Raw genomic sequence first — 14,964 nt, forward strand, 5'->3', positions numbered from 1 at the left:
ATATATAAATAATTTATACTCCAATTCATATTTATTTTTTTAAAAAAACAGAAATCTGTAGAAAAAAGTATTATGAATGTTTTTATTTAATTCATCAAATTTTGCACCAAAATAGTGTCCCCTCACTTTGCATCAAATTTTGGCGCAGGGGTTTTGGTGCGAAGCTTTTCAATTTTTTTAATTCTTTTATTTATTTTTTAATGATTAAAAATAATTGATAAATAATTTAATTTGGTAGATAATAATGTAAAATAATTTACAATATTATTAATGTTTTTATTTAATTCATTTTAATGAATAATTTACAAATACATAATAATTTTAAAAATATTTAATTATTTAAAAAATTAATTAGTTTTTTATTGAAACAATATAATTTCTACTTAAACAATCAAACACAAAAAAAATTAATTATAACTAGTGCTCATCTGCACAAGTTGGGTGTTTGTAAAAAAATTTTTTTATATGTAAATACCCATGTTAGACAAATTAGAAATTAAATTTGGAATAATTAAAAATCAAATTTAAATTTTTCTGATTTTGTAAATATAATTTTTATTTCATAAATAAATATCTTAAATAAACAATGATCATGTGGTTGATGTGCTTCAATTGGACAAAGATTATTTTGTTTATATTAGTGACAAAATTTAATATAGAGTAAGTATAAAATTATATTATTAAATTTATAAATAGACGTCCAATTCTATATTTTATTTTAATGTTTATTTATTTAATAATTAATGGATAATTTAATTAAAAATGAATAAATAAAAATTATTTGTATTTTATCACAATTTACATTTATTAATAATATAATATTGTTTATTTATATAAACATTAATCGCATAAAACTTGCACTATGTTCGCACAAAACTTGCACTACAATGGCCTTAATCACAACACGCAATCTTGCTGAAACGAAGGAGAGAAAGCAAACATGCATGCTTGGATCGTCGTTACTGAGGGAGGACCGTTGCGTTACAGAGCGGGCAAGCATTCCTCTGTCGCAGCCAACGTTCGATGCAATGCGTATGATATTTATGGCCGCAGTTTAGGGTAGCAATCGTCTCCTTATCGCCATCCTTGTCGTGCAAATCGTTCTGGCACACGACGCATATCTCGTGTTCTTCACTACCTTCCCCGTACTTGAATGACTCTTCTCGTTGCAATAGATTCGGACCAGTAAAAGACTGAATCCGGGCAGTAGCAGTTTCTTGAAAATAGCCTGGGAACAAATCCCGATTCGCAGACCCTTGTGCGTAAGCACGGTTATCAGGATCCCGCGATTCATCCAATATGATCTGTCCACGATTGGCTTGCGGATTCGAAGACGAACCGGTAAGAAGCTGATCAATCGTGAAGTCATTACTGGCGATATGACCAAACATATTGAAGTAAGTTTGCTCCTGATGAATGTTCCACGAATTTCGGGGACGAGACCAGTCAATCTCATCAGATGGTTCGTGATGAACAGAAACATGAAGAGAGGCTACAAACCCTACCACAGAAGTCAAAAAGGGTTCAGAAACCGGCGGTCGTCGTCGGAAGTTGTCTCTGCTACTCCGATCACGGTGGCGACGAGGAGCCATGGATTTGAATCAGAGTCTGTTTCTGTGAATAAGAATTGGACACAAGAAATAAGAATTGGACACAAGAAAGAGATCGTTAGAGTCTTCTATGTTAGTACAATTGTATGTATAATAACCAATGAACAATTAATCAACTGGGTATCCTATTAATTAATTAATGAGTAGTTTTTTTTTTTTTGTGAGACGATCTCACAGATCTATTTCGATGAGACATATTAACTTGATTCATATTTAAAATAAAACATAATATTTTAGTATAAAATATAATATTTTTTCAAGAATCGGGTCGAGTTATAGATTATCTAATAAAATTGTCTTGTTACGGTAGGATATTTTGTATTAATTATATTTGGTTTGAGCGCTAGTTAGCTAAATTTTGAGGAAATTACTTAATTGATCTGCTGTGAACCCTAGTAATTAAGCACTCAAATTAAAAGATACACAACATTCCAATTACAAACACACACAAATTTATATATATGATTGTGTTTGTATCTCTCTGCTAGAGGTGGCTTTCTGCGATCGATTTTATGTTTTCATTATCTGCGATCGATTTTGTGTTATCATTTTCCGAGTCATGTAAGATTCAAGTGAAAAAAGACTAATTTTTTAAAAAAATTATAAATTTGTAGATTAAAACCATAAATTTACCAAAATCAAGCTCTATCAAATTTTTGTAAATCCTTGTAAAAAGATCTGATGAGAAACCTTTCATTGATCCATCAAATCAAATAGTTGTCTACTCGTGAAATTTTGAAAACCTAACAAGTCAAAATTCATTCTCCACATAAATTAATTACGCACTCGAGCAATTAAATTTGCATCGAACATATTCCCATGTTTGCAAACTTCTTGTGTGTAATGTAGACATACCTTTTTCGTTCAATACTCTGAAAAACCGCGATTGCGAAAACGGAGACTCGTTTTTTCTCCTCTCTGCGTGCTTTGGGTAGCGCCGTAGCGAAATAAAAATACATATTGTATTATATTTAGGAATTTCTAAAGGTGGCCATAGGTTTATTTATTATTGATTCTCTGTATATTTTGATAATCTGGTTGGTTTTGATTTAATAATCAAAGTAATTTTTTAAAAACATAAACGAAACCTATAAATTTTTTTGGACTTGACAATACATTTTCAATAATTATAGCATATTTTTTAAAACTAGGACTATATCATTGACCATATTAAAGTTTCATGTAAAAATTCAACAAATCAATTATGCGCCCAAAATAATGTATTGTTAAAGTATTTTAGGCAATATTATTAATTTATAAAATATGCATTCAACGCAAAAAAATATATAAAAAGGCGGTTATATATGTTTCAATAAGTTCAATAATTAATGATGTTTCTTGATCAATAATAATAAGCAAAATCTGCATCGAGCCCAAAAAAAAAAAACTAAAATGATCAAAAATCTAAAAATCAGATACTAAAACTGAAATTTGACAAAATAAATGACCAAAAACTAGCAAATTTTCTCTTAAATGGTAAACATATTAAAATTTTAATTTGTTTTAGAGTTCACTTATCGTCGTATTAATATCCATACACATTTTTATGAATTCCAAATTAATGTAGTTTGTAAAACTCTTTTTTTTTAAAAAAAAAAAAAAAAAACAGAAATCAGTAGAAAAAATATATAAATAATTGATATCATATTAAGTATCCATTCGTTAAGACTTTAAAATTTTAATAACTGAATGTTATAGTACCTTAAATTGATGGAGTAGATAATCGTTTAATCAATGGTTACATGCTCGATTCCTCACACCAACATTTTTTTCTTTCGAGCATGTTATACCGAGTTTTCTGAGTCTCCAATGGAGTACTTATATAGGTGATCAGACCAGGATTCTCTCCCATGTCAATCTCTTCTGTACTCAGCAACATTACGAGGAGCACAACTGATGTCGTGCAAGAGATGGCCTATCATCGAAGTCACCAAATTGATCCCGAGCTGCACACCCGGACATACTCTTCTTCCGGCACCAAAGGGAACTAGTCGAAAATCACGTCTTCAAGGAACTTTTCTGGCCTGAATTCCAAGGGATTCTTCCACACCTTGGGGTCACGTGCTACTGCCCACACGTTAACATGTACATTAGAGCCCTAGGGAATGTCGTGTCCACCGATTTTCAAATGGGCGTTGGCGCGGTGAGAAAGCATAAGAGGGGTTGGAGGATGCAACCGAAGAGCTCCCTTGGCAGCACACTGTAGGTAGGGAAGGTTCGGGAACTCCAATTCGGTCATCACGCGTTCATGTCCAATTACTATGTCTAGTTCATCTTGAACCACTACAACAAAAATGGCTTTTCGCAGCGCGCAAATTCGCTTTTCGCAGATTATCCGTGGCGTGCATAAGCACGCCGTTAATACAAACTATTATTCGCGGCGCGCCTATGCACGCTGTTGATAGTCATAGCATAACCGTCGCTAAGTAGCGACGGTTTCAACACTCCGTCGCTAATATTAGCGACAGATTTTATTTAAATTCCGTCGCTACTTAGCGACCGAATATTTAAAACACCGTCGCTATATTGCGACGGTGTTTCAAAATTTCCGTCGCTAATTAGCGACCGAATTAAAATAAAATCCGTCGATAAACTTGTTCTTAGAATAAAAAAAAAATTACGTTTATAATTTAATAAATATTAAAAAAACGTACACTATAATAACAATATTCATCTTAACAAACACTTAAAAATTTACAAAAAATTGAAACAAAAATACGTACCTTAAATCGAAATTTTAAAAAAATTGAAACAAAAATACGTACCTTAAACGGCACACATAAACGCACGCTGCGGATATTACTTATCCGCGGCGTGCTTTTAAGCACGCCGTTAATACTGTCAAGTGCAATAATATAAACAGCGCACATATGAGTGCACGCCATTAAAAGTAATATTCGCAGCGTGCTTTTAATGCACGCCGTTGATGACGTGCTGCGGAAAATCATTTTTCTTGTAGTGAACCTTCTGTTGGACACTTGGACCCTGGGGTTCTTGTTCAATCCATTTGCACCAATGGCCATGGAAAGAGATGCACTTTAATCCATTTGCACCAATGGCCATGGAAAGAGATGCACTTTAATCCATTTGCACCAATGGCCTTGAATTCATGCCCTTGCTTATCTAGTATTCCCTCAGAATTCACAAAACATTTACCGAATGCAAGTCTTGAAATGTTGTTGAATACCACAGCTCCAAGATATTTCTTTAACAGTAGACACTTTCCTAAATTTTCTGCATGATTGGAATTCCAAACGTTTAGGAACCAAACCAAAGAACAAAATGGCACGTGCGTGAAAGAATACTATGAATCTGTTAAAAGGCAAGCTTCATATAAATTAAAGCCCTTAGTTAAACATTTCCAATACATGGTATATTTTTGTATGTTCTATGAGATAAAATGTGAACCCATCACCAATTTAGCACAAAAGGAATATGCTAATTAACCAAACATATGAAAAAAAACAAAACAGAAAATGAAACATATAGCAAATCCTACATTTCTCCGGAAAACAAGAGGTGCACACATGCATATGCATACCGGGAGCAGTGCAATCAATGAATGGATTCCACCATAGCCGCGACCTCATCCTCTCTAATGGGTCTCAGAGCTTCAAACATAATGGGGCCCGTAATCCGTCCAAATCAGATCCTGCCCATCGCGGATAAACTTCGCGGACAAGCGGTTGCAGTGGCGGTCGGCGAGCTGCTGATCCTTCTCTTTCAGCACTTCTTTTGCTAGTTCAGCATTAGAAACCACTACGTCCAAGGATTGACCCGAACCACACAGTGATTATGGGTCTATATGATTGAGCCCGCTCCGCGAAGCACCGGAACCTCACGGGCTTTATGTCGTGGAGATTTCCAACGAGTAAGGAAGGCGCCATGATTGTTGTTGAGTAGCCGTACGTGGAGTTTATATAGAGCTGATATTTTTCAAATAATGGTTCATTTATTTAATTAGTCGAATGAAACATTTAAATTATCAAACAATATAGAAAATAAGCATAAGTTAATTGTATAATATAAAACGAATGTTCTAAAAATCATTTAAATAATATATGTTCAATCGTTTTGACAGCAATTGTACTCTCTAATTTTTTTATTTGAATGATGCATAGAATAAACTAATATTGAATCATATGTTATCAAACTTTAAATATTAATATCTTTAAATTAATTTTTATTTTATTTGTATTATCGGATATTAAATCATTGTTTGATATACTTGGGAAGAATACGACTAATAATAAAAACCAAATGAATTTTTTATTTTTAGGATGTTAAATCATTGTTTAAATTAATTAAATATCATCAGTGCGATCCTTATCTGCATTGGATGCAAAATCATCATCGTGAAGTTCTTTCACTCTAGATCTCAAACGAAGATAAAGTTTGATATGTTATGGCAAACCAACAAATCACATTTCTTATAGATTTTAATTTAGGGTCTATTAAAAAATTATCTTTCATTTTTTAAATTGGACATTTAATTAAAATTAAAAGACCAAAAAAATATTTTTTTAAAAAAACTTAATAACCCTAATTAAAATAATTGCACAAACTAAAATAATTCCAATCAATTATATTCCAAAAAAAAAACATTTGAAGATGACATAAAACCTTAATAATTTGATGACTCGAACCGCGGTCGGGTGAGAGCCCGACCGAGGTTTGGTCGACCCCTACTAGTGAATCAATCCGCATTGAACGTTGATCGTGTAGTACCCTCTATGAAAATTCGACGCCATAATTTATCATTTATAAGTCTAGCTTCTTGATTGTGGTATATGACTCCCATTTTTTTTATAAAAAAAAAATCCTAAATATTAGAAAGTATATAGTTGGTTAAGTCCAAAATTAAAAAAAATACCATTTATCAAACTTGTGAATCAAATTAAAATAAAACACAAATCTCATTACCTTTCTATTTGGAAACCATTCAATGTGTGACATTTAATTGTTATTCAACTAAGATTGGATCTATATTTAACCAAATAACTCATCCAATTTGAACCTGACTCACGAGAACGTTCTTTGAATTATATACTAGCGAAACAGACACAAGTTATGTGTGTGTCAGCATATATAACATATTTTTTTAAAGAAAGATTCGAAATTTATTTTCGATACACTTGTTTTATAAGTTGATCTAATAGGTATATGAAGTTAATGTCATTGTTGTTTTTAAAATTCAGGGAAAAAAATATATGAATATTAGATGCATTTGATCATGCAAATATACCTCAATACTCTCATGCATTTCTTGCCTAACATTCACACCATTACCTTATTATTGCATCCTTTTGGTCCTTTCTACAATTCTAACATCAAATAAATCTTAAAATTCCAATATTTATTCTTTGAAAATACAATAAAAAAAATATGGTGAAAACTCAGCTTCCCATGAAAAGGGGTCTTTGGAGTAATGAAGATCATGATGAGAATGAAAGATTTGTTAGAAAAGAGCAAAAGAAAGAAACAGGTAATTGGACAAGTTTCTCCAAGAGATCAGGTACATTTTCTTGATTCAGTTCATTTCAATTAAATGAGATAGATACGAAAACTTGTCCGCGATAATTTAAGGATGTGGATGAATATAATTAATCGGAGTTGGCTTGATCGGTATATGGTTTACATTCGAAATCACTGAATTATGTTCGAGTAAGCGATCTCGAGCTTAAATATGAACTATTTATTTTAAAGATATATTTAGAACTTAAACATGAGCCGTTAGTTCTTGAATCACTAATCTAAAAAAAATCAAATTGAAACTCAAACTTTAGTTCTACCCCATTGAAAATTCATTTTTCAAGCTGCGAATTCGAGAATCTCGATACCCCGGCATGAAAGTATATTGATGTTAAGCTTGAGAGATGAAAGTTAATATTTTTGAAGATTTATTTAATTTTTAAAATAATTTTAGAGATGGTTTAATCTGTACAAATTTCGTGGCAAGCATGTTTTTCAGGATTGAGAAGTAGTGGGAAAAAAAGTAAGCAAAGGTGGAGTAATGAAGAGAAAGGGACTGATCCAAGGGACAACAATTTCACCCCTCAAGAGGAGGAGTTGGTCATCAAGCTACATGCAGCCATAGGTAGCAGGTAATTTGGAATTCTTTTTCATCCAAAATTTTATAAAATTCATTCTTGTCAATATGATTGATTGTCTGGAAAATTAGATTTTTTTCCTACTAATTTGACAAATTTTGGATTTTGTTAGTTTTCAAAGTTTGGTTTTCATATATTAAATTAGTTTTTATTTTTTGGCTATTTCGATCCTATTACTTACGTAACATCATACTAGTCATCAATTTTCAATGTTATATCATCATTTTTCAATGTTAAGTCAGCATTTTTTTTTGTGTCAAATCAGCACTCTGACTACATACGATTGAAAGGGAAAAAAAAGTCAGCCAAAACCAAACTTTTTTAAAACTTAGTGAACCAAATTCAATAGTAGAAAAATTTAATGAACCAAAAAATTTATTTTCCCGCTGATAGTCATCTAACATGCACCGAAGTCTCAAGTTTTGGAAGAGGTTTTAGGTTCGAAACTCAATTGTAACAAACCATTACTTCATCTCAAAAACAAAATGGGTCATTCTTTTGGTTAATTCTTTCAACGACGAGTTGTAGTATATTCAGTTAGAATCTGACCTAGGAGTGCACACAATCCAGTCGAGCTCGAGTATCATACTACTCGGGCTCGACTCGATTTAAAATTTGTCTACTTGAGCTCGATCGCGTAATCCATTACAAACTCAAGCTCGACTCGTGTACATATCGAGTTACTCGAGCTCGAAAGTCTAAATTCTAACATAAAGATAATGAGCTTGAGCTCAAACTCGAACTCGGACGTGGATATATATTGAAAAAAATATCTCTTATTTTTCATATTTCTTATCAATACATATATATTTTAGTACTCGAGTACGTACTAAATACAAATAATTGAAACTCGAACTCGATTCGAAAAAAATACTCGAACGATTTGAACTCGACTCGAACTCAACTGTATATATATTCCATTATATGATGAATATTGTTGCAACAACATCTAAAATGAATTATAGAATACATTTCCATTATCCACAGGTGGCCTATAATAGCACAACAACTTCCGGGGCAAACCGAAACCGACGTGAAAATCCTATGGAACACCAAACTAAGAAAGAAGCTATCTGCAATGGGAATCGATCCTGTCACACACAAACCTTTCACCCAAATCCTGGCAGATTATGGAAACATTGGTGCTTTCCCTAAAGACCAAGCACAAATCGCCCACCTCGCCCTCGATTCGGCGAAGAATCCATTCCTCTTGAAACAAGAACAACCACAAAGACATCAACAGAGTACTTTTGAGTTTTGCTCCCAACTTCATGCCATAAATATGGTCACAGATACCTCAAACTACACAAACACGACTAATTGTAACATGAGACAAACTTTTAACAAGAATCACTGCGTGTCATCATCTGAAATATCATCGTCATTGGATCACGAGTTATCGAGCTTCTGTTGGAGCGATTTTCTTCTTGACGACGAGTTCTTGACATCAAATGTGGAAGGTGCTCAAGAAAATCTGGGAACACTAGAACAAAAATGTGATGCAGTTGTGGATTTTGGAGCAAATTGGATGAAACTGATCGGCAATGGGTTCGAAGCATCGTCTTCGCCTTCAAATGGTTCGTTTGTTGAAGCCATGATCGAGCATCAAGATGAGATCATGTTCTTGCAGTTCCCTGGATTTGACGAAGAACCATTTAATCTATGAAATAATTATTTGCTACAGATTATTCAGTAAATTACATTTTGGAATAATTATTGATGGTTTCTAATATATGAAATTTGGTTTGATGTTAATGTAATATTTCTTGGATTTGTTAAAAACAAATGTTTATGCTATTTTTATTTATTGATGCATTAATCGGACTCATATTAATATATACTAGTAAAAGATACACATATGTTGCAAGTGTTATTATTATTTTTAATTTGATCAAATAATACTAAACAATTAACACGAAATTATTTTTAATTTAGAAGAGTTGTTCTTTGTAAAATCGTATCAAATTTTGGTTTTGATTAATTGAATGTATGATACCAGCGATTAAAGCCAACTATAATTGGATTGATAATGGATTTGCAGCTGAGTAAAACTATTCTATAAAAATATTATTATAGTTAAAAATAATATAAAAATTGCTTGGATAATTATTATATAAAATAAATTACTTGTAATTTTTTATTCTCGTATTTTTTTTCTTGTTTGCGATTTATTATTTGTTTGATCTTAGTTTTTTTTAATTTTAAAAACATCAAAAATATATCTCAACTATTATTTAAATATAAAAACTATTGTGAGACGATTTCATTGATAATTTTTGTGATACATATATTCTTTTTAGGTCATTCATGAAAAATACTAAATATTAACATGAATAACACATCTCACGAATAAAAATCAATAAAATTATCGCACAAGATACCTACTTTTATTTAAAAATTATACTTAGATGACAATTTTTTAAAAACTACTTTCATAAAAATTTTACAAAAATCTTGTCAAAACACATACTTTTATATCATTTTAACTTATAAAATATTAAAAAAGTTTTAAAAAACTTATCTCAAAAGAGTCATATTAATGAGGATATAATTGTAATCTTGTTTATGTCACATACAAAATATTATTTAATTAAAGTAATATTTTATGAGACGATCTCATCATCTTTATTCTAGAAAATAGTAATTAGTTTTTGAGTTTTAATTAGTAGTAGAAGGCAAAAAACTTGTGTGAGACGATCACGGATCGTATTTTGTGATACAGATCTCTTATTTGGGTCCTCCATGAAAAAATATTACTTTTTAGGCTAAGAGTATTACTTTTTATTATGAATATTGGTATGATTGACAGTTTCACAGATAAAGATTCGTGACATCGTCTCACAATATACCTGCTCGTAATAGGGATAGTTTTCTTTTTTCTTTTAATATTTAATTTTTTATAAGTATAAAAAAGCATATTTAAAAATAATTGAGATTTATCAAATTAGGTAAAGAATTGCTTATTTTGAAATCAAATTCCGATTAACACATATCATCGGAGATGGTGGCAATATCGCTGTACAAGGGGAACCTGCACAAAGTGCCTGACGTGCCCCGTCGATGGCCTCGGCCCACCCCCAACATCTCGCTCAAGGACTTCAAAATCCTCCTCCGCCGCCGCTCCAGAGCCCTGGCACGCATCCGATACCCCTCTAACGTTGCCTCGGCTTCTATCCCTAACCCTGCCTCGAGTTTGAATCTTAACAATTCTGGGCCAGATCCAATCCCTAAGGTTGATGATTCGGAGAAAAATCATGAAGGAGATCATAGCGATAAGGATAATCCTAGTGCTGGACCTGAATTGCCTCCGAAGGAGGATTTGAAGGATGTAGGAGGGGCGAAGGAAGTGGAGGTCGAAGAGGATGCTTTGATGAAATTAGTGGAGGAGAGTGACGCGATAGTGGAGGGAGAGGAGGAGGAGAACGAGGAGACTGCAAAAATTGAGGACAAAACTGAAGTTCTTGTTAATAATACGGAGGTCGAGGTACTGAAGTTCTGATTTTGGTTTTGAGATTTTTATTTTGTTTTAATGTTGTTATCTTTTTATTGATTTTTAAATGATGTGAATTTGTCAGTCTTTGGATTCTGTTATGGAATTTTGCATGTAGGAGGTCGAGCGGAGATCACATTCATCACTGTTGTAAGTTTAAATGCGTGTGCTGTTGGTGGATGATGTTTCTGCGATAAACGTATGATGAATTTCTTGTGAGAAGATCAGTGTTTGTGATGGATTTTGGATTTACAGCGCTTGTAATTGACGTAAAATTTTTTATGGCAAAGAAAGGTTTGGAATTCTTGGTGTAGATATGGTGTTTTAGCATCGATTATTACAGATTTTATGGTTCTCAACAGGATATATGAAAGGGAGTTGTTTGGCTGAATGTGGGACATGAATTTGGACGGTTTCACGTAGATTCATTATGAGATTAATTTATATCTAACCAAATTTTAGATGATAAGTTTTAACTATTCTTTTCAGGATGTGCATAACTTTTCTGAAGATGAATTATAAGTTGTATGCATTTCATTATAAGCACTTTGTGTACTTCATTTAGTTTTAAATTAGGCAATACACTTCCATTCTTATAGGTTGTTGGATGAGCATTCTGGGACATGGATAGTGTGGTTTCAAGCAAATGCGATATTCTTATACTTTGGATTTTAAAGACCTGGCAAAGACAGTTGAAATATTGATTTTAGGATGAAGACATGTATGATGATATGAACGTCATTTAAATGTGAAGCCAAATGCTCCCATTTCTTCATTGTTTAGGTATTTTTGGACTTGAAATTTAACTTTGAAGGACAAGCAGTATTTTTTAATAATAAACCTGACCCCGTGGACTGGTATTAAAAGATTCTTTTCCCTCTCTCTCTCTCCTTCTTGGTTTTTTATTTGTGTGTTGACGTGTTGCTAAGGGGGAGGACTGGGGCATGGGCTGGTTGTTTGTATGGGAGATTGAATTATATTTAACGTTGAAATACCACCTAATTTTGAAGTCTGTCTCACAGTTGTTGAATATCAAGCAGGCAAGGCACTGTGTGTTTAAATCAACACTGCTGTTGGAGTTGAGCCTTTTGACCTTAAGCTTGATTGTCTCGGTTCACATAAGTCTTGAATAAAGATAACTCTAATCTTTATTCGGGTATATTACTGGTCACACACCTGTCTTTTACTTCTCGATATTGCACTTAATATGTGTCTTTTCTTTCTTTGAAGAGAAGCAAACATGAGGATGCTATAAATGATAAAGAGAAAAGACGGAAGGAGATTGAGGAGAAATTGGAAATTTTGAATGAGAGAAAACATAGTTTTGTACAAGTGCTGAAACAGGTAACACAAATTTTCTTGGTGTTGCGAAGGAGTAAATATTCTGGATACTCTTTGGCATTTACTTTAAGCATATTGCCTCTATTTGTTTACTCGGAATAGTCATTCTCATCCAGTGGATTGTGGTAACAGATTCTGAGTGCAGAAGAACAGTTAAAGAGACAGAATAGCATGCAAGGAATGTCTGGTCGTCCACCTCTTCCGCTACAAGTGGATACCACGACTGATACAGGGTCAATGTCGAGGGCTAACACCCCTAAAATGGGCTCAGATGGAATTCATTGCGGTGATATGGATGTAGGAGAAGCTGACAATGTATTAAATCATAATAACCATCCTCGCCATGTACCACGCATGAGCAGCACTTCACCATCATCAGACTGTCAACAGCGGAAGCCTCCCCCTAACATGGTAATTGTCTCATTAGTTCTAGAGACTGTTGTTTTACCACTTATCCACACAGACCCCTGTAATAGCGCTTCTTCTAAAAAATGAGCCCACTGTTACAAAAGATAAATTTTAGTTTTCGCTATTTCAATGAACAATATAGAGACTTGTTATCTAGTTCTACTTTAGGCATGGAGCGGATTAATCTGCTTTTGTCCTAGCAGGTACCTCTAACTCATAGAACTTCACTGGGGGTTGCTGGTACTCCTAGTCCTTCATGATTCGCACCTGCTGGGCAAGTACATTCCTCAGTCTCTGTAACAGGAACAAGTTACATAGCTTCCTCTCCTTCACCTGCAGCATCGGGTGGCACTTCCGTTTTCAGAGATGGCGGGCTTCCGAGTCCCTGGAATTAGACATATACTTGTTCTGCACAGACTATTCTTGTAAGTTGGCTCAGAATTTCTAACATATTTTATTGTAAGTGAGAAATAAAACCTGCTAAGTTTTATGCTGTTATTTTTTCCTTTGATAGAAACTGATTGGTATTACCAATGTTTAGATATGTACGTTTCATGAGATTTTAAAATGTTTATGCCTGCTGCCAATGTTCTGTGGATACACATATAAATTATGTGGTTCTCGAAAGTCAAATGCAAACTCTGCAACATCAATATTTTTAATTGTATTTGTGAAGTTTCTTTTTTTTTACACAAATATTTTTATTAGAATTTATGGGATTAAAAGATTCTGAATCTCTCTTAAAATGGGTTTTTATTCTTTAGAAGTTTACGGTTATGGAGAGATCTGAATAAAACAGCACCAAATATCAATCTATTATATCAATCTATTCTAATAGATAAAATTGGAATTTGGGTGGGAGGTGTAGTATAGATTGTAGGCTAAGATCTGATAGATTTTATATTCCTCTCCTGTTGTTAAAATTTTAATGACCTGAGATTTTCTTTTATTACCTGCCTGTTTTGTCCTTTTTTAAAGTTGAGGGACATTTTTAACATTCCAAAACGCTACATTTTATATGCACAAGTCAATTTCAATGGCACAATCACAAATCAAGAAATGGCATTTTCTCTTGACAAAGCAAATCTTTATCCTTCAATAAATTCTTGTTACCAACGGATTTCTCCTTGCCACAACCAATGGTTTACCCCTCCAAGATGTATGTCGTCAATGCAAAGATGAAAAGTTTTGTGTATTTGATTTTGGTTCGAATTCACGCACAAGATTTGCCGATTACCCATTGCTCGGAGGAATCGCCATTGGCACCGTGCAAGTTCTTGCGACACATGCACAGATGAAAATTCACTACTCCTTGCTTGCAGCTACTGATCCTATGCTAAAAGGCTTTCTGGGCCTGTGCAAAAGCGCCTATGCTGCTGTTATACCTACTTCTGGGCAGTATCGTGCTCGTCGTGTGCTTGCTGACAAAGCTGCTGGTGCGGCTCAATATCGTAAGAGCGTGTGTTCAAGAGCCCCTATAAATCCCCCGTCGCTGGGTATGATTTGAAGTTGTGCCTTTTGTGTGATATTATAGGGATCGTTGCTGATGATCTTATGGCATTGGAGCATACTTGACCCAATTTTCTCCCAAATTGGATCCATAAACAAGATAATTAATAGTTATCTGTGAGCAAAACCCGTTTAAGTTTCTCTTACATTATGTTTTAAAGGCAAATGGTATATTTTGTCTTGTAATTTTGTCAATTTGGAATTTTGATATTCTATATTATCAAATATCAATTTTACTTACGATGCTTTCGATTTTTTTACAATTTTAGTCATTTTTCAGTGAGTTCTGATGTGATATTACATTGTCGGAAAAAATGAATGAATTTAAAGAAAATGACAAGAAAACTAATCTAGCTAGGCAAGAAAACTGAAACTCTTACTTTTGCAGTTGACTTATATTTTTTGTTCAATTTATGTTACTGAATGTCAATTTTTTTCTACTTAATTTACTCTATTTACTTTATGAGACGCTATAACCAATATACATCCTTAATCT

The 14,964-nt window shown here is 33.2% G+C and overlaps 2 protein-coding genes and 1 pseudogene across 5 annotated transcripts; 2 read left to right on the top strand and 1 right to left on the bottom strand.

Annotated features, from left to right (window-relative positions):
* Positions 1-3,348: 3,348 nt before the first annotated feature.
* On the bottom strand, positions 3,349-5,497 carry LOC140975001 (cytochrome P450 98A2-like; annotated as a pseudogene).
* Positions 5,498-6,995: 1,498 nt separating this feature from the next.
* Positions 6,996-9,386, top strand: LOC140975002 (transcription factor MYB92-like). Its single transcript, XM_073438494.1, has 3 exons — positions 6,996-7,125; positions 7,570-7,714; positions 8,708-9,386. The coding sequence occupies exons 1-3, from the start codon at positions 6,996-6,998 to the stop codon at positions 9,384-9,386; spliced, it is 954 nt and encodes a 317-aa protein (XP_073294595.1).
* A 1,299-nt stretch (positions 9,387-10,685) lies between these two features.
* On the top strand, positions 10,686-14,712 carry LOC140975523 (uncharacterized). 4 transcript variants are annotated; one of them, XR_012174995.1, is made up of 6 exons: positions 10,686-11,204; positions 12,441-12,554; positions 12,684-12,962; positions 13,163-13,384; positions 14,282-14,410; positions 14,494-14,712. XR_012174995.1 is itself a non-coding variant. In XM_073439266.1 (4 exons), the coding sequence occupies exons 1-4, from the start codon at positions 10,722-10,724 to the stop codon at positions 13,217-13,219; spliced, it is 933 nt and encodes a 310-aa protein (XP_073295367.1). In that variant the 5' UTR covers positions 10,686-10,721; the 3' UTR covers positions 13,220-14,663. The 4 variants fall into 4 exon arrangements, 1 of the variants encoding a protein (XP_073295367.1); XR_012174994.1 differs by having other exon boundaries at positions 13,163-14,410; XR_012174993.1 differs by having other exon boundaries at positions 14,282-14,663.
* Positions 14,713-14,964: the final 252 nt, after the last annotated feature.

Source organism: Primulina huaijiensis, chromosome 4, assembly GCF_012295235.1.
Source record: "Primulina huaijiensis isolate GDHJ02 chromosome 4, ASM1229523v2, whole genome shotgun sequence".
Taxonomy (NCBI): Eukaryota; Viridiplantae; Streptophyta; class Magnoliopsida; order Lamiales; family Gesneriaceae; genus Primulina; species Primulina huaijiensis.